This window comes from Ceratotherium simum, chromosome 26, assembly GCF_057802395.1.
Source record: "Ceratotherium simum simum isolate JZ-2026a chromosome 26, ASM5780239v1, whole genome shotgun sequence".
NCBI lineage: Eukaryota > Metazoa > Chordata > Mammalia > Perissodactyla > Rhinocerotidae > Ceratotherium > Ceratotherium simum.
The window spans coordinates 39,791,569-39,809,818 of NC_141925.1; the positions used below are offsets into that span (position 1 = coordinate 39,791,569).

At 40.1% G+C, this 18,250-nt stretch overlaps 1 protein-coding gene across 3 annotated transcripts in view; it reads right to left on the reverse strand.

Annotated features, from left to right (window-relative positions):
* Positions 1–18,250, reverse strand: part of RCC1L (RCC1 like) — a 33,340-nt gene that overhangs the window by 12,917 nt on the left and 2,173 nt on the right. For all 3 annotated transcript variants that reach the window (XM_087417601.1, XM_087417602.1, XM_004442838.3), the window contains exons 2-6: positions 11,509–11,638; positions 8,995–9,123; positions 8,085–8,151; positions 7,445–7,496; positions 5,705–5,789 (exon numbers count right to left, since the gene is read on the reverse strand). In XM_087417601.1, the coding sequence (XP_087273727.1) occupies positions 5,705–5,789; positions 7,445–7,496; positions 8,085–8,151; positions 8,995–9,123; positions 11,509–11,638 (463 nt within the window). The remainder of the gene's footprint in view (positions 1–5,704; positions 5,790–7,444; positions 7,497–8,084; positions 8,152–8,994; positions 9,124–11,508; positions 11,639–18,250) is intronic.

The following is an 18,250-nucleotide window of genomic DNA, read 5'->3' on the forward strand; positions in this document are numbered from 1 at the left end:
ATACAATGGAATATTATTCAGCCTTAAAAAGGAAGGAAATTCTGGCATATGCTATAACATGGATGAACGTTGAAGACATTATGCTAATTGAAATGAGCCTGTCACAAAAAGACAAATACTATATGATTCCACTTATATGAGGCACCTAGACTAGTCAAATTCATAGAGGCCAGAAGCAGAATGATTGGTGTCAGGGGCTGGGAGGAGGGGAGAATGGGGAGTTACTGTTTAATGGGTATAAACGCTCAGTTTTGCAAGATGAAAGAGTTCTAGAGATGGATGGTGGTGATGGTTGCATAACAATATGTATGTAGTTAATACCACCGAACTGTCCATTTAAAAATGGTTAAGATGGTAAGTTTTATGTTGTGTGTATTTTACCACAATAAAAAAAATTGAAGAAAAACAAAAAGCAATTTACAAGCTGGAATTGGCCTCCCTGGCTGTAGGGAGAAAAAAAAAATGAACAGACTGCAGGCGCATACATTAACAACATGGCTGAATCTTAACAAACATAATGGTGATTTCAAGCCAAGTCACAGAAGACTACCTAGAGTATGACCTCTAAAATAAGCAAAATTAGTCAAGATATTATTTAGGAATGTGTGTGTCTGTATAAACTTTTTCTCCCTCAAAGAAAGGAATAATAGAATTTAGATAGTGGATCCCCTGGGGGGAAAGCAAGCGGATGGAACAGGAGAGGAGCACAGGGGCAGACTCTGCAGTATCGGGAATGTTCTTAAATTGGGTAGGTCTTCAATGTCTAGGTCTTCAATTGGGAAGTGCTTTCACAAAAGTTGATTTTATCACCACGTTTTAAAATTTACATTTATGTTACATATTTTTAATTGAGATAAAATTCACATAGCATCAATTCACTATTTAAATCATTTTAAAGTGTACAATTCAGTGGTTTTTAGTATATTCACGATGTTGTGCAAGCATCACCTCCAAGTAATTTCAGAACATTTTCATCACCCAGAAAGAAACTCTATATCCATTCAGCAGTCTTTCCCCGTTTTCCACCTCACTCCCAGCCCTAATAACCTCTAAGCTACTTGGTGTCTCTATGGATTTGCCTCTTCTGGACATTTCGTATAAATGGAATCAAACAATATGTGTTCTTTTGTGTCTGGCTTCTTTCACTTAGCACAGTGTTTTCAAGGTTCATCCATGTTGTAGCATGTATCGGAACTTCATTCCTGTGGCTGAATAATATTCCATTGTAGGGATACACTGCATTTTGGTTTTTGATTTGTTTTGACAAGGCCCAGCACAATTCATCTCCAATCCTTTGCTGCAACACCCAACGGATTCAACTGTGCAGCTAAACCAGTGAGCAGTGTGTGCTAATCCAGGTTTACAGGGACCTGATGTCCGGTGTGGGATTCTGAGTTCATGTGCCTTAGAAATGTTTCTGCAGAGGTGCTACACACCGTCTGTGTAGCACAAAACTGGGAAAATGTGCTTGTGTGAATGGCAGCTGCTATAAAATAGCCATCTAGGCCTCTCTGTGGAAAGGACAGCAGGCATTAGTGGATGGGCAATGGCTAGAGATAACTGGGACTGTGCTTTCCTCTTCTTCCACCATTCTAATTTTGTCTCTGTATTTTTTTTTTTTTTTTTACATTTTGACCTCCTTCAAACAAAATGAATGTATTCTGTCAGCTGATGGACATTTGGGTTGTTTCCACTTTTGAGCTATTATGAAGAATGCTGCTATGAACATTCGTGAACAGGTTTTTGTGTGGATAAATGTTTTCATTTCTCTTGGCTACAAACCTAAGAGTGAAATTGCTGGGTCATACGGTAATTCTACGTTTAACTTTTTTTTTTTTTTTTTTTTTTGTGAGGAGATCAGCCCTGTGCTAACATCCGCCAATCCTCCTCTTTTTTTGCTGAGGAAGATGGCCCTGGGCTAACATCTGTGCCCATCTTCCTCCACTTTATATGGGACGCCGCCACAGCATGGCTTGCCAAGCAGTGCGTCGGTAAGCACCCGGGATCCGAACCAGCGAACCCCGGGCCGCCGCAGCGGAGCACGCGCACTTAACCGCTTGCGCCACCGGGCCGGCCCCTACGTTTAACTTTTTGAGGAATGGCCAAACTGTTCTCCACAGCGGCTGCACCATTTTACATTCCCACCAGCAATGTATGAGGGTTCCAATTTCTTCACATTCTCACCAACACGTTATTTTCTGGGGGCTTTTTAATAGTAACCATCCTATGGGATGTAAGGTGGTATCTCATTGTGGTATTGATTTGCATTTCCCTGATGAGTAATTATGTGTGTATCTTTCCGTGTGCTTATTGGCCATTTGTTTTTCTTCTTCAGAGAAATGACTTCACAAATCGTTTGCCCATTTGTTAATTGGGCTGTTGTCTTGTTATTGAGTTGTAAGAGTTCTTTATATATTCTGGATACTAGACCCTTATCAGATATATGATTTACAAATACTTTCTCCCATTCTGTGAGTTGCCTTTTCACTCTCTTTATAGTGTCTTTTGATGAACAAAAGTTTTTAATTTTCATGAAGATCAATTTATTTTTTTTTTTCTTTCTTCGTTTTTGCTTTGGGTGTCGTATTTAAGAAACTGCTGCCTAATCCAAGGTTACAAAAATTTACACCTATGTTTTCTTCTAAGAGTTTTATAGTTCTAGCTCTTGGATTTATGACTTCAATCCCTTCTGAGTTAATTTTCATAGATGGTGTGAGGTAGAGGTTCAAATTCACTCTTTTGCATGTGGACATCCAGTCATCCCAGCACCATGTGTGGAAAAGACGATTCTTTCCCCACTGAATGGTGTTACCACTCCTGTCAAAAATAATAGATCATATAAAGAAAATGTGGTCCATATATACAAGGGGATACTATTCAGCCATAAAAAAGATTGAAATCTTGCCATTTGCAACAACATGGATATACCTCGAGGGCATTAGGCCAAGTGAAATAAGTCAGACAGAGAAAGACAAATACTGTATGATCTCACTTATATGAGGAATCTAAAAACAAACAAAGAAAAAGAAACCAATCTCATAGATTCAGAGAACATACTGGTGGTTGTCAGAGGTGCAGAGTGAGGGATGGGTGAAATGGGTGAAATGAAATGGGGAGCCAAAGGTACAAACTTCCAGTTATAAAATAAATAAGTCATGAGGATGTAATGTATAGCATGGCAACTATAGTTAATAACACTGTATTACATAGTTAAAAGTTACTAAGAGAGTAAAACTGAAAAAGTTCTCATCACGAAAAAAAAATTCTATAACTATGTATCAATGCTAACCAGACTTACTGTGGTGATCATTTCAGAATTATATGCAAATATCAAATCATTATGTCACACACCTAAAACTAATATAATGTAGTATGTCAATTATACCTCAATAAAAAAATATTGGATCACAGATGTATGGGTTTACATCTGGACTCAATTCTATTCTATTGATCTATGTCTACTCTTATGCAAGTACCACACTGTTTTGATTACTGTAGTTCTGTAGTAAATTTTGAAATCAGAAAGTGAGTCCTCCAACTTTGTACTTTTTGAAAAATTTTTGGCTATTTGTGGTCCCTTGCAATTCAATAAGAATTTTAGGATCAGTTTGTCCATTTCTGCAAATAAGGCAGCTGGAATTTTGAGAGGGATTGCACTGAAGATCAATTTGGGAAGTACTACTGCCTACACATCATCCTTGGTATATACCGTAATGCTTATATAATCAAAAAGATTTTTAAAAAATGATTCAACTTGCTGAAGGGTCATGAAAAAAAGGAACAGGATGCTAAGAGAGCACCTGCAAAGAAGAAGGAGAACCACTGGGTTAGAAAGAATGGTCACTGAAGAGATGACACCTGAGCTGAGGCCCAGAGGAGGAAAAAGGGAGCAAAGAAGAGTGTTCCAGGCTAAAGGGACAGCATGTGCAAAGGCCCTATGGAGCCAAGAGGAGGGCACGCTCCAGGAACTGAGTGCAAGGCCATGGGGCTGGACGCAGAGCCTGCCGAGCAAGGGCAGGGAGGCCAGAGGGGGCGCACCATGTGACCACAAGTTTCTGGAATGGCACCAAGACACTGTGAAGCATGGTTATCTTCAGCAAGTGGGACTTCTACTTTTCACCTCATTCCTGTCTCTGCTGTCAGAATCTACCAACATTTTTCCTACTTTTATAAAAAGCTGATTTTTACAAGTTACTCATATCAACATTTTAAAAATAAAGAGAAGCTTCAACTTTATAGTTACCAAACAAATGCCCATTTAAAAAACTAGCACAGTGGGGCCGGGCCGGTGGCGCAGGCAATTAAGTGCACGCACTTCGCTTTGGCGGCCCAGGGTTCACAGGTTCGGATCCCGGGTATGCACTGACACACCGCTTGTCAAAGCCATGGGCGGCGTCCCATACAAAGTGGAGGAAGATAGGCATAGATGTTAGCTCAGGGCCAACCTTCCTCAGCAAAAAAAAAAAAAAAAAAAAAACTAGCAAGATAATGAAATTAGCAGACTTAAATTGACAATACTCATTGCTCGTGAGGTTATGTATAAAGTGGTACTTCTACCCATTGCTGCTGGCAGTATAAACAGGTGAAACTTCTGGAAAACAATTTAACAATGCATTCTGACAACAGTAAAAATATCCTAACTCTTTGACCCACTCCTGGGATTTATCCTAGGGCAATAACCCAAATGAAAGAAAAAGCTATATATGTATACACGATAAATGTCATAACATCTCCAATGGCCACTGTACCCCACCCCACAAAACGTATGCCTCCTGCCAACAGGGTAATGATTAAGTAATTATTCGATAAAATGATTAAATGCTGAATTACCTTAAGGTAAATTAATTCAATGCTATCTCATACAAATATTAAAAACCATAACTGTGAGGGGCCAGCCCAGCAGTTAAGTGCGCACACTCTGCTGCGGCAGCCCGGGGTTCGCCGGTTCAGATCCTGGGCACGCACCGACGCACCGCTTGGCAAGCCATGCTGTGGCGGCGTCCCATATAATGTGGAGGAAGATGGGCATGGATGTTAGCCCACGGCCAGTCTTCCTCAGCAAAAAGAGGAGGATTGGCAGATGTTAGCTCAGGGCTGATCTTCCTCACACACAAAAAGTAAATAAATAAATAAAGGCACACCTATGCTATGTTACAATATAAATGTTGTACACATATGAACAAGGACTGGAAGAAAACACAAGAACATGAACAAAGATGATCTGATGTGGTGGTAGGATTATTGAAGATTTATACAAGATTTAAATCTTAAATTTAAAGGCCCTCCCTTCAGACAAATATCAGAAACAAAAAGATTATAAATATACAAGGTTGATAAAGCTTCTCCCTCTTTCCTCCCTCCCTTAATTACATTCTTCTCAAATCAGTTAAATGGAGCTCCTTTTAGGTGGCCCTTGTTTCTTCTTTAAAAGGCTCAGTTCCCTCTCTCTGCTGAGAGAAAGGCTCTGAACTCCTTTGTTGAGGGGTGGCTCTAATCCTCCATCCAACCCTTCATTTGCTCCTCCATCCAATCAGTTCATTTCCATGGGAGTCAGGAGTAAGGGGAAGGGACAAACAGAATAGTGTCCCGAGAAAGTGATAAGAGGGGTAAGAATCAAATTAAGGCAGGTGGTTCTAGCCCATGAGAGCCCCACCGCTCACAGCTCCATACTGCACCATCCCAAGGGGGGTGTAAGGTCCACTACCTGTTTGTCCATCCGCGCCCCATCCACAAGAATAGACTTTTCCTTTATCTGTTAGGAACAGACTATGGTCCTGACCACAGGCGACCTATGAGACAAAGAGAGGGAAGGTTGATGAGAAGGAATCCTTGGAAGCCCAGTGTCCTGGTCAACGGACCCAAAGCACGGTAGCATTCCCTACTGTTCCTGAGCCTCGAAGGGGCCAGGTCCAGGCAGGTTGCCCCACACTACCTCCACACCTTATTCTTTCGCACTCCACAGCAGTCTAGCTTCTGTCTCCCACTCCACTGAAACTGCTCTTGGTAAAGGAAAGGGCCACATGTCCTAAGGAGCAAACCCAAGATCTCCTCCATCCCATTCTATCCCTAAGGAACCACTCCCTCCTCCATAAGCCTTTCTCTTCCCCATCCCTCTCTTCTGCCTCTCTAATAGCTTTTAATCTTTGTCACTAGCTCAGCCTCTACTTAATCCCCTTCAGTGCTGGAATCTTTCTCCAAGGTCTATCTTCTGCCCTCTTTTCTCCTACTCTTCCCTCTCCCCTGGGAGGTTGCATACATTTCCAAGCCCTTCTCTGTCGCCTCTACACTGTTATCTCCAGTCCCAACAACTCTACTGAATTCCAGACCTGCTTTTCTAACTGCCTAATGAAAAGCACCCTTTACTGAACACTCATTATGCCAGGCACTGTGCTAAGTCAATAACCAAGACCACCTAATAAGAAATTGAATCTCAGAAAAGGTTGGTAATTTGCCCAAAGTCATCCAGTTAATATGCGGAGAAGCAGGGACTTGAACTCGCATCCATGTGACTTTGAAGCCTATGCAAGAAGCACTACACTCTACTGCAACTTTAAAAGCAAATTCACTCTCTACCTCCTCCTCGCTTCCCCCTCCCACCCAACCCAAGTCTGCTCCTCCTCCGACACTCCCCCATCTGGGTTGAGAACATCAGCAGCCACTCATTTGCCTGTGGAGTCATGCTCAACTCCTTCTAGCTCACTCCGTGTATATCTTATCAAGTCCCAAATCCAGTCAATTCTCCTTACATGTCTCCCCACGGCTTCCCAAGTGGCCTTCATCACCGCTCCCCCCGACCAACTCTACAAAACCCTGCATCCTTCACTCTCCACCTGTCTTCCAGCCTATCCCACAGCACTCTCCTGTAAGCATACCAAACTCCAGCCACCCCGCATGCTCTCAGCAGTTAAAGTCTCCACCTGCCCCCTCCTCTCTGCCATGAAACCTTGCCTAACACCCATCCCCAGTCTATCTGGTAAATTCCTCTGCCACCTCCTCCACGATCCCTCCTCTCCTGTCCATTTCACCCCTGGGAGACTTAACAATCCCCTTTTGGTACTCTTATGGCACTCTCTGTATGCATTCATTTATGTCTTTAAGTATTTATTATTGGTACCTACCATGTGCCAGGTAGTGCCCCAGGGATGGGAGTAAAATGATGAGCAAGATAAAGGCAGCATGGAACACGCACAGTGTGGTGTGGTACATCTAGTTTTTAACCTGTCTCTCCCACTAGAGTATCATCCCCCAAACCTTATTTAACTTTGTACCCCATGATCTACCATACATCCTGGCCTATAGAATGCAGGCAATAATTTTCACTAAAATAATTTATTAATTCAGAAAGTTCCCCTAACAAATTTGTCATCACCCCACCCAACTTTCACCCTTTCAAAAAAGCGCCCCAGGGGGGCAGAATGAGTGGCTCTCAGCCCACGACCCTTACCTGTACCACCTGTCCATCGAAGTCCTGCATTCTATGGACTTTGTGACTTTCACTACGGCCAGGAGCAATTAGGGGAGAAGTAAGAGATATGGTCATGGTAAGCACCGTGGGGTTCTGGCCCCTCCTTGTCACCCCTAACTGGCGGCCCCAAATGCACACAGTAACTGTTAGAGAAACTCTCAAGGTCAAATACAAGGCAGAGTTAGATCCAGGTGTGAAAGTAAAACAAACAAAATCCTGTGGTGATTTTAATATGCTGCCAGAGTTGAGACTGGTGTTTAGACCCACCAGAATAATGTGAAGTAGGGGAAAATGTTTTCAAAGACTAAAATGAATAGGACTGAAACAGAGAGGAATTCTTTAAGTTAATTGATTTGGCTAAAAATAAAGAATGAATCCAAAGAAGGTCCAGGCATCCCAATCAATGCTCATGTGCCCTCCCTCCCACCAGGCTGATGCACGGAGCTCCCCCTGTGATGCAACAACACTCTCCACAGCTCTCTGGGGAGCGCTCACTGCTCCTCTCAGGCATGAGGAACCTTGCTTTTTACTGCTCTGTGGGTCTATCACATAGTAATCACTCCAGAGATGTTTAACGCTCAACACAACTTGGGGAGGGGAAGTCCTTGTGGAAACTCACCTGTAAATTTCATTTTCAACCACCTTCCTTCCACACTGCCCATAAGAGTTGTTTCCCAGGCTGAAGACTAAAGAATAACACCACCAATGAAATCAGTTCTGCAGATTCAGGAAATCCTAGAATGTCAAGACTGGAAGTGGGTCGGGAAAGTGGTCCCAGTCCAGCTGCTCACCCCACTTGCCACTGGGTTTCCTTCTCCAACATTCCCAGCAAGTGCAGGCACACCTCCAGGCATGCTGGGGTCCAGACCTGCTGCAACAGGCTCGGCCACCTGTACTTTCCCTCTGCTTCCCCTCAGGGCCCTCGTTCTGCCTCAGGAATTCCATGTGAGGAGATGAGCACCTCCTATGAAAGCCCTCAGGACCTCCACTTGTTGGACCTGTCACCAGGCTGCCCTCAATGCAAGTCCCCTCTTAAAAGAGTTCCTAAACACTACCTTTGCCTTTTCCTACAAGGCACACTTAGCCAAAAAATGAAATTTGAAAGATTTAGTCAAGTTGGCCTTTCCCTGGAAACAACCACTCTTCTGGAGAGAGTCAGGGTTACCCTTGAGGCCTGGACTCTGAAAGCCTCCACCACTTAAAAGTGTTAGCAAACAGGTTCCTTTCAGTACAATAGAAAAAGCTATCTACACGCAGCCTGGCTTGGTGACTTCACAGCAAAGGGAGGCCTTGATGAAGTTGCCTGGTGTGCGCTGTCATGTTTATAAATACCTGACATTTCCCAGTAACCAGAGAGTAGAGAACATAAAAGAGTTAGGAAGGTCTGCCCCATACAGCTCTCTTGAGCCATCCTACTGATTTCCTCGGGAAATACCAATAGAGGTGGCTCAATCAAATGAGCCTCTTCAGGCCCAATAGTAAGAAAGCAGTTCCCCCACCCTCCATCAATCTCGAACAGGTCAATTCACCTCCTTCACCGTCTGTCAGGATGAGAGAGTGAGCTCTCCCACAAGAGACCTGTAGCACCTGTGTCTCCTGAGGTCTGTCCAGAGGCAGTGGGACGGGTGAGGGCTCCAAAACATACTCATATCCCCTCGCTGAAACAAACACAACCAGGGTCAGTACACTGATGGAGAGTCAGAGCATTTCTAATATTAGAGATCATACTGTCTGACCCTCACATTGTTATGCAGTCAGAGATCAGAATGACTTACTCAAGGCACATAAGTTAGCGGCAGAGCGAGGACTAGAACCCTGGTACCCAACTCCCAACCCACTGCACCACAGTGCCTCCATTACACACTGGGTTACTGAAAAGCATCCTTAGTCTTATTAAAGCTCTTCACACGTCATTTAGTACCATTTGAATTTTTCAGGAAAGTAAAAGCATTTTCTTCCTGCAATACCCACTAAGATTTCTCAGTAAGGTGAAGAACAGCATATATTACATGACACCACCTATATTAAAAGGAAACAAAAATAATACATAGATGCATTTGCTTGCATATGCATGAAATCTCTCAAGAAAAATAAACTGGAAACTGTTAACACAGGTTGTCTACAGCAGGGAGAAACCATGATGCTGGGAGGACAGAGGTGGAAAGCAGACTCTTCACCACATGTTCTACTCTGCCTTTAGGGTTCTGACTGATGCAAGTACATTATCTATTAAAAGAGAAAATTTTAATATTTAAATAAGCAAGCAGGGGGGAACGTTTTTCAGAAGTCACTCTAAAGAAGAACCTTATTGCTCTTTAAAATCCTTCTGGAGAAGCCAGATTGGTCCCCTTGCAAGTTTTAAACAATGACCTTCAGAATATTTACAATGGAGGCTGGAGTTGAGGAGAAGATCTGAGAATGCACTGGTTCTCAACCTACTTCCCACTAATGATCCCCTATTTTCTCCTATGATCTCCATGTTTAAAAAGATTTTGTCTACCAAATAGATGGCATTATTACTGTTATAGTAATATACTTGCCCATTAATATTCATCTGTGACTGGTATGATTTTCAGACAGAGCTTTTGATCTGCATGGAATAATTGGTTTACCACAATGAGATGATATGATTCTAAGTAAAATCAAAGAAACTGGACAATGTTGTTAGCTTATACAGCCTTATTAGCAGAAAATATGCAGTATTTTAAAATACTGAAAAGTGACTCACGTCCCCCATTACTACCTGCCCTGCATAGACCCCTAAGGGCCTAGGACGCAGTAAATACATAACATTGAAACGGAATCTGGCTGTAGGTCCAACTACCAATTGACAGGAAATACAGAGGATCATGTCAAACAGCACCACAGGGATGCATTCAGCAAACTCCAGATGGAAAATTCTATAGGATAAACAATGTGATTTCTTCAATAAATTTCAAGGAAAAAAGATTACAAAAACTTGAAAGACTTTTAAAACTCTTATCAACCAATTGCAAAGTCTGGACCTCACCTGGATCTTGATTCAAATAAATTTTTAAAAGTAAAATAAAAACCTAATAACACTTATGAAAGAACTGGAAATTTGCACACTAACTGGATATTTGATATTAAGGGATTATACTGTTTATTTTTAGGTGTGATGATGTTGTATTTATGTTTTTTTTAAAGAGTCCTTATTTTTTAACTAGGTACCGAAATATCTACAAACGAAATCAATAATCTTACGATTTGTTCCAAATTTATCGAGGGGGAAGGTGGGGGAAATGAGTAAAATAAGACCATCATGAGTTGATCACAGCTGAACCTGGCGACGGTCCATGGGGTGCATTATCCTATTCTGTCTATTTCTGTGTATATTTACAGTTGCTCCTAATAAAAGCTATAAAGAAATGTAATGTGGCATCTTATAGCTAATAAAGATGTCAATATTAACTACAAAAGGAATTCTGATGTAAAATTAATCAAAAAAGGCAGAAAACATAATATATGCTATGATCAAAATTTTATAAAAATATATTTGCTTATGAATGAGAGAACCAAAAAAAAAGAAAGGTTTCTCCAGTATGTACTTCTGAGTAATCTCCCCTTTATTTTAAAAAATGTTCCTTATTGTACTCACAATATCGATTGACTAACGTCTACTTTTTAAAATGTCATCACAAATCATTTCTAACGCTTCAATCCAAGTTTCAAATATCTGGAATAAAGTTCCAGCCTAAGGATTTCTTTGAATTTTTTCCCCAGACTACATTCTAGGCGCTATAGAGTGTTTCAGGCTATCTCAAGCTAGGAAAGAAAGGTCATCTCTGTGGGGCTAAAAAACAACATCTTTACTTATCAGCAAATGCCCTTTTGCCTAAAGGTTTAATGTTATTACAAACAGGCTGAAAAATAATCTGGTCCAGGTGGTGTCAAACAACATGTCTTTAAAGACTCCATCCATTTGGTTGTTATGGTTTGGTTTATGTCATCATATTCCTGAAAGTCAAAGGGAGGTTTCTCAGACCAATCACAGCAGAGAAAGCCAAGGGGAGAGTGCTCACTTTGATCTTTCCGGCTCCTGTGAAATCCAAGCTGAGAATCTTTGTTGAGTCCCATTCCCCAAACTTTTGTCACGTCCTTGGTTTTAGAGGACAGCAGTGTGAATCCATAGCCACAGGCAGCAGATGAAATCTGAAAAAGAGTTCCCATAAAGCATTAACTGATTTGTGATACCAGCAGTGTGACCTGAGATAGACTGCTCAACCTCTCTGCGTCTGTTTCCTTCTACTTGAAGTGGAGATCATAATAGTGTCTCTCTTACTGGGTTGTTGTGAGGACTAAATGAGTTAACAGAGCCAAAACCCCTACAGTAAATACCACCTGACTTAAGGTAAGGGCAATGTCATGTCCTTACTGTTATTATTGGTGGTAGTACGAAGGGTATTCGGTAGAGGAGAAAATTGAGGCTCCTAGAGATTAAGTAACTCGCCTAACACAGTCACACAGCTAATAAGTGGAGGCTGTCTGATTCCAGAATGCACTCTTAACCCTGATGCTGCACTGTGGCACTCTCAAACCCTGCCATGAAGAAGACTTCATACCACAGCTACAGTGAACATGACACATTCATAGCCCAGTGACTTTGCTGGGTGTTTCACCCACACACATGTTATCAATTCTCACCTTCACTGGCCACATGAGGAAACTGAGGATTCAGTGGGGCTGAAGCAAACCAAAAGCAGCCTGGCTTTAGAGTCAACCCTGTTTCCACAAAACCCAGAGTGACCACCTTTGCAGGTGGCCTGGGATAGTCCTGGTTTACACCTGATGTCCCGACCTTCGCTCTCAAACCAACTGGATGACAAAATATACAGTTACCCTAAAGACCCCCAACCACTCTCTCTTGGCTGTTTACAGTTTATCACAGGCCTTTGTAGCCAATCTCAGAGACAACATGTAAATCTAACCTAATCCTGATGAAAATGCCAGCTTATCACTAATAATGAACAAATGTGAGGAAATCTTTTTTAATTCCAGCATTTCTTCCAGAAAGCTAGCTAAATATTTCCTTTAAACTTGACTTGTTGATAACTTGTTTAATCAAGTCATCCCAAAGTGATACATCCCTCCTTTTCCTTGTGGTATTTTCCTCTCACATTCACAGGGAACATTTACACATGCACCCTTGTGAGAGTCAAAAAAACCTCAGTTCCCTGGCCTTCTGGAACGGCTCCACCTCCACAGAAATGACCCAGTGGAGAGGCAGGAGCCAGCCTCTGACCACAGGGCAGGAAATATAGAAAAGGAGTGAGGCCACAGATGAGGCCCAGCACACTATGCTTTTTCTCATTGCTTGTGGTAGCTGTTTATTCAACATTCAACAAATACTTGGGGAGCACCTACTGTGTTACTAAATCTGCTAGTGTGGGAAAAGGCTTTGAACAATACCAGACACAGAATCAGCATTAAGTAATGTGTGTTATAATAATGCACCAGGAAAGGACTTCTAACTACCATAGTGTGAAGAAGCTAGTAGATCTCTCACCAAAACGTTAAGTATAAAAATGGACAAAACTGTAAAAAAAAACCAACCATTTCAGGGCTTGAGAAATCCATGAAAGGCATATAAAATGAGAAATTATTCCTGAAGGACTGCTAGAATTACAGGTAAGAATAGCAGGAGTCTCTAGACTTCTTGTCTTGTACTGTTCCATCTCCTCCAGTTCAGTTAGCACAGAAGTTTTAAAAGGGCAGGGCTGGCCATAAAAACTATCAGCTTTGTTGCCAGAAAGGACAGACTTAATTTGGGGTGGAGGGTGAAAACTCATGCCCAGCAGCAAAATCAGTAGGAAACAAACAGGGAAAGTCCACAACTCAGGTTGCAATCCTGATTGGGGCAAGAGGAGAGGCAGACCAGCCAGAAATTTAATGGGAAGATACCAGAAATGAGAGAGTCGACGAAGGCTCTGCACACATCCACAGCCGACTGGGAAACTGCATGAATGGATAGAGGAGACCTAAGCACCCAGTGGAAAGTAAAGCTGAGGAGACTGAAGAACAGATTGAACTTTGATGTGGTTACCAACCCACACACAGAATCAAAGGTAAAGGGTAGAAATCTTAGAAGCTCAAGGTGTTTGAGCACAACCTGTGTCCAAATCATTGGCTGATCACAAAGGTATGCAGACAGGGGACAACCATCAAGAAGCCAGGCTCAAAACAAAGAGGGAGGGGGACAAAACAGAAACCTGAGCAAAGACATCAGTGGCCATGCACAGAAGGGGAGACTGATTCTATAGCTCAAGTCTATAAAAGCTACTAAAGAAGCAACTCAGGGGGAAAAATATCAGAATCCAAAGTTGTTATAATATATCATCAAAAATTCCAGTGTTTAACAAAAAAGTACAAGACCTGCAAAGAAATAAAAGTGTGACCTATACTGAAGGGAAAAAGCAGCCAACAGAAACTGACAAGAAGTGGACCCAGATATTGGATTTATCAAAGAATTCAATGAACTACTGTTTAAAGAATATTTTAAAACCATGTTTAAAACACTAAATGAAAATATGATGACAATGACTTGACAAATATGGACACTGAATACAGAAATAAAAACACTAAAAACTTAAATGGAAATTCTAGCATTTTAAAGTACAATAACAAGATAAAGAACTCACTATATAGGATCAACAGCAGATTTGAGACGGCAGAAAAAAGAATCAGTTAACCTGAAGAAATGTCAACATACGGGCCGGCCCAGCAGCACAGCAGTTAAGTTTGTGCACTCTGCTTCGGCGGCCTGGGGTTCGCAGGTTCAGATCCCAGGCACAGACTGATGCACCACTTGTCAAGCCATGCTATGGTGGCGTCCCATATAAAGTAGAGGAATACAGGCATGGATGTTAGCCCAGGGCCAATCTTCCTCAGCAAAAAGAGGAGGATTGGCAACGGATGTTAGCTCAGGGTTAATCTTCCTCACCAAAAAAAAAAAAAAAGTCAACATAAATTATTCACTCTGAAGAACAGAAAAAAAGAAAAATATTGAAAATGAATAGTGCATCAGAGACCTATGACACAACAGCAACTGTGTTAACATTTATGAACTGGGAGTCACAGAAGGGCAAGAGAGGCAGAAAGAAATACGTAAACATAAAAAGAAATAATGGCAGAAAACTTACCAAATTTTATGAAAAACATAAATCTACAGATCAAAGTTCCTCAACAAATCACTGCTAAACTGTTGGAAGACAAAATGTTAAAAGCATCAAAAGAAAATGGACTCATCAAGTACAAGGCAACAACGGTAAGATTAATAGGAGACAGAAACCAGTAGAATGACATATTCAAAATGCTGAAAGACAAAAACTGTCAACCAAGCATTAATTCTATACCCAGCAAAACTAAACTTAAAAAAAAAAAAATGAAGATGGAATAAAAACATTCCCAAACAAAGACTGAGAGAATTCACTGCTAGCAGACCTGTCTTAACAAGAACAAAAGAAATCCTTCAGGCTAAAAGGAAATCACAGCAGATGGTAACTAAAAATCACAGGAAGAAATGAATAACACTAGTGAAAGTAATTATAAAGTTAAATATAAAACACTGCATAAATATATTTTTTATCCCTTCATCCTTTAAGTGATTTAAAAGACAACTGAGTAAAATAATAATTATAAATTGTATTGTTGGGCTTAAAATGTATAAAGATGTAATATATACACCACAATAACCACACAAAGGAGAGAGGAGGAAATGGAGCTATGTTGGAACAAAGTTCCTATAGTTTCCTCAGCATTAGATCACTATTAACCTGAAGTAGATTGTGACAATTTAAGACATATTGCAATCCCAAGAGCAACTATGAAAAAAAAGAAAAAAAACCTCAAAAAATATAGTAAAACATCCAACAAAGGAATTAAAAAGGTCCACTAGAAAAATACCTATTTAACACAAAAGAAGGCAGCAAAGGAAGAAGAAAGAAACAAAAAAGACATACAGAAACAAAGAGCAAAATGGCAGATGTGATCCAACCACATCAGTAATTACAGTACAAGGACAGGGATTGAGTGACATCAGTGAAAATGGTAGAGCAACAAGAACACTGGCAAACATTGTCAAAATCAACCTTTCCAAAATTCTGGAAATGAACCAAAGACTTAAAGTAATCTGGGGAATGTTTACTCAAAAAAGCAGCTGAATCTCATCAAGAACAGGAAGCTTTGTAGCATTTTAAATTGACCTATTCCCATCCACCTCTCCTCAGCTCTGCAGTAGCCTTGAACACCAACAGCTCACAATTTCAGTGGAAATCAGCAGTCTGGCAGCCATTGGAGAAGGCAGGATGGGATTGGAGCAACTTCATAGCCCCATTCCCAGAGAATTCTCATTTGATCTCTCTGGTGGTTCCCTGCAAGACCCCATTCACAAGGCTCTATTTATTTGACCTGACCCAGACATCACCCAGTGCAAACAGCCTTTCCCCCAGGGATGTTTGTTGAAAACAATCAGAGGCTAATGATGAACACTGAAGCTACCTGAGGTAGTGGATAACAGTTGGAGCAAACATAGGTTAACCAAGAAACTATCAACCAACTTAACCTGACATCTCCAGAACATTCCACCCAAACAACAGCAGAATACACATACTTTTCAAGCACACATGGAACATTCTCCAGGATAAACCATATGCTAGGCTATAAAACCAAGTCTCAATACATTTAAAAGGACTGAAATTAAAGCATGTTCTCTAACCACAACACAATTAAATTGGAAATTAACAAATAAAGAAATTAGGAAAATGATAAATATTTGGAAATTAAACCCTTATAACTCACTCATGGGTCAAAGAAGAAATCAGAAAGAAAACTGAAAAAACAAGCTGAATGAAGACAGAAGAAATACAACATAGAATTCAGGGGCTGAAGCTATATAGTTCTTAGAGAGAAAATTATAACTTTAGCTTTAAACTTTAGTTTAAAGCTTTAAATGCAGCTTTAAACACCTATATTACAAAAGAAAATAGACCTCAACAATAGCCTTACCTTCCACCTTAAGAAACTAGAAAGAGCAAACTAAACCCAAAGCAAGCAAAGAAAGAAAATAGTAAAAATTCAGGTGGAAATCAATGAAACAGAAAACAGAAAATCAACAGAGAAAATGAATTAAACCAAAATTTGGTTCTTTCAAAAGATTAATAAAGTTGACAAATCTTTAGCTAGGCTGACCAAGAAAAAAAGCAAGAAAATATAAATTACCAAAATCAGAAATGAAAGAAGGGCTATCACTACCAACCTTTCAGAAATTTAGAAGCTCATAAGTGAATACTACAAACAACTTTATGCCAACAAATTGGATAACTGACATGAAATGGACAAATTCCCAGAAAGATATAAATTACCCAAGCTGACTCAAGAAGAAATAGAAAATTTCAATATATCTATAACAAGTTTTAAAAAAATGAATTAGTAATAAAAACTCTTCCTACAAAGAAGAGCCCAGAACCAGAAGACTTACTTCCCTGGTGAATTCTATCAAACACTTAAATAAGAACTAATACCAGTTCTTCTCAAACCTTTCCAAAAATTCATTCTATGAGTCCAGCAACACCCGGATAAGAAAACCAAAGACATCACAAGAAAAAAATCCTCAACAAAATATTAGCAAAACCAACCCAGCCTAAAATGGATTATTCACCAAGAACAAACAGACTTTTTCCCAGGAATGCAAGGTTGGTTTAACATCCAAAGATCAACTAATGTAATATGTCATATTAATAGAATAAAGAACAAAAATCACACGATCGCCTCAATAGACATGGAAATAGCATTTGACAAAATATAATCCCTATTCATGATTTAAAAAAAAGAACAGAAACTCTCAACAAAGTAGGACAAGAAGGGAACTTCCTCAACTTGATAAAAGGCATCTATGAAAAACTTACAGCTAAGGTAACACTTAATGGTGAAAGACTGAATGCTATTCCCCTAAGATCAGGAACAAGGCAAGAATGCCTCTTCAGTTCAACACTGTGCTGAAGGTTCTATCCAATCACGCAAGAAAAAGAAATAAAAGGCATTCAAATTGGAAATGAAGATGTAAAACTGTCTTTATTCACAGACAAGCAGACAACATGATCCTGTATGTAGAAAATCCTAAGGAATACACAAAAATCTGTAGAATACACAAGTTCAGCAAAGTCATAAGATAGAAGGTCAATATAGAAAAAACAATTCTATTTTTATATACTAGCAATGAACATTCGAAAATGAAATTGAGAATACAATTCTATCAAAATACTACCAAAAAGAATAAAATGCCTACGAATAAATGTAACAAAAGAAATGCAAAAGTTGTATACTGAAAACTACAAAACACAGTTGAGAGAAATTAAAGACCTAATTAAATGGGGAGACATTCCACGTTCATAGATTGGAAGACTCAAAATTGTTTAGATAGCATTTATGCCCAAATCGACGTACAGATTCAACATAATCCCTATCAAAATCTCAGCAAGTTTTTTTGCAAAAATTGATGAGCAAATCCTAAAATTTGTATGGAAAAGCAAAAGTCCCAGAATAGCCAAAACAATTTTTAAATACAAGAACAAGTTGGAGGACTTACATTTCCCAATTTCAAAATTTATTATAAGGCTAGTTATCAAGAGAGTGTAATTTTAGCATAAGGGTAGACATATAGATTACTGGAACAAAATTCAGAGTACAGAAATAAACCCTTATATTTACGGTCAACTGATTTCGACAAAGGTGCCAAGATAATTCAATAAGGAAAGGATAGTCTTTTCA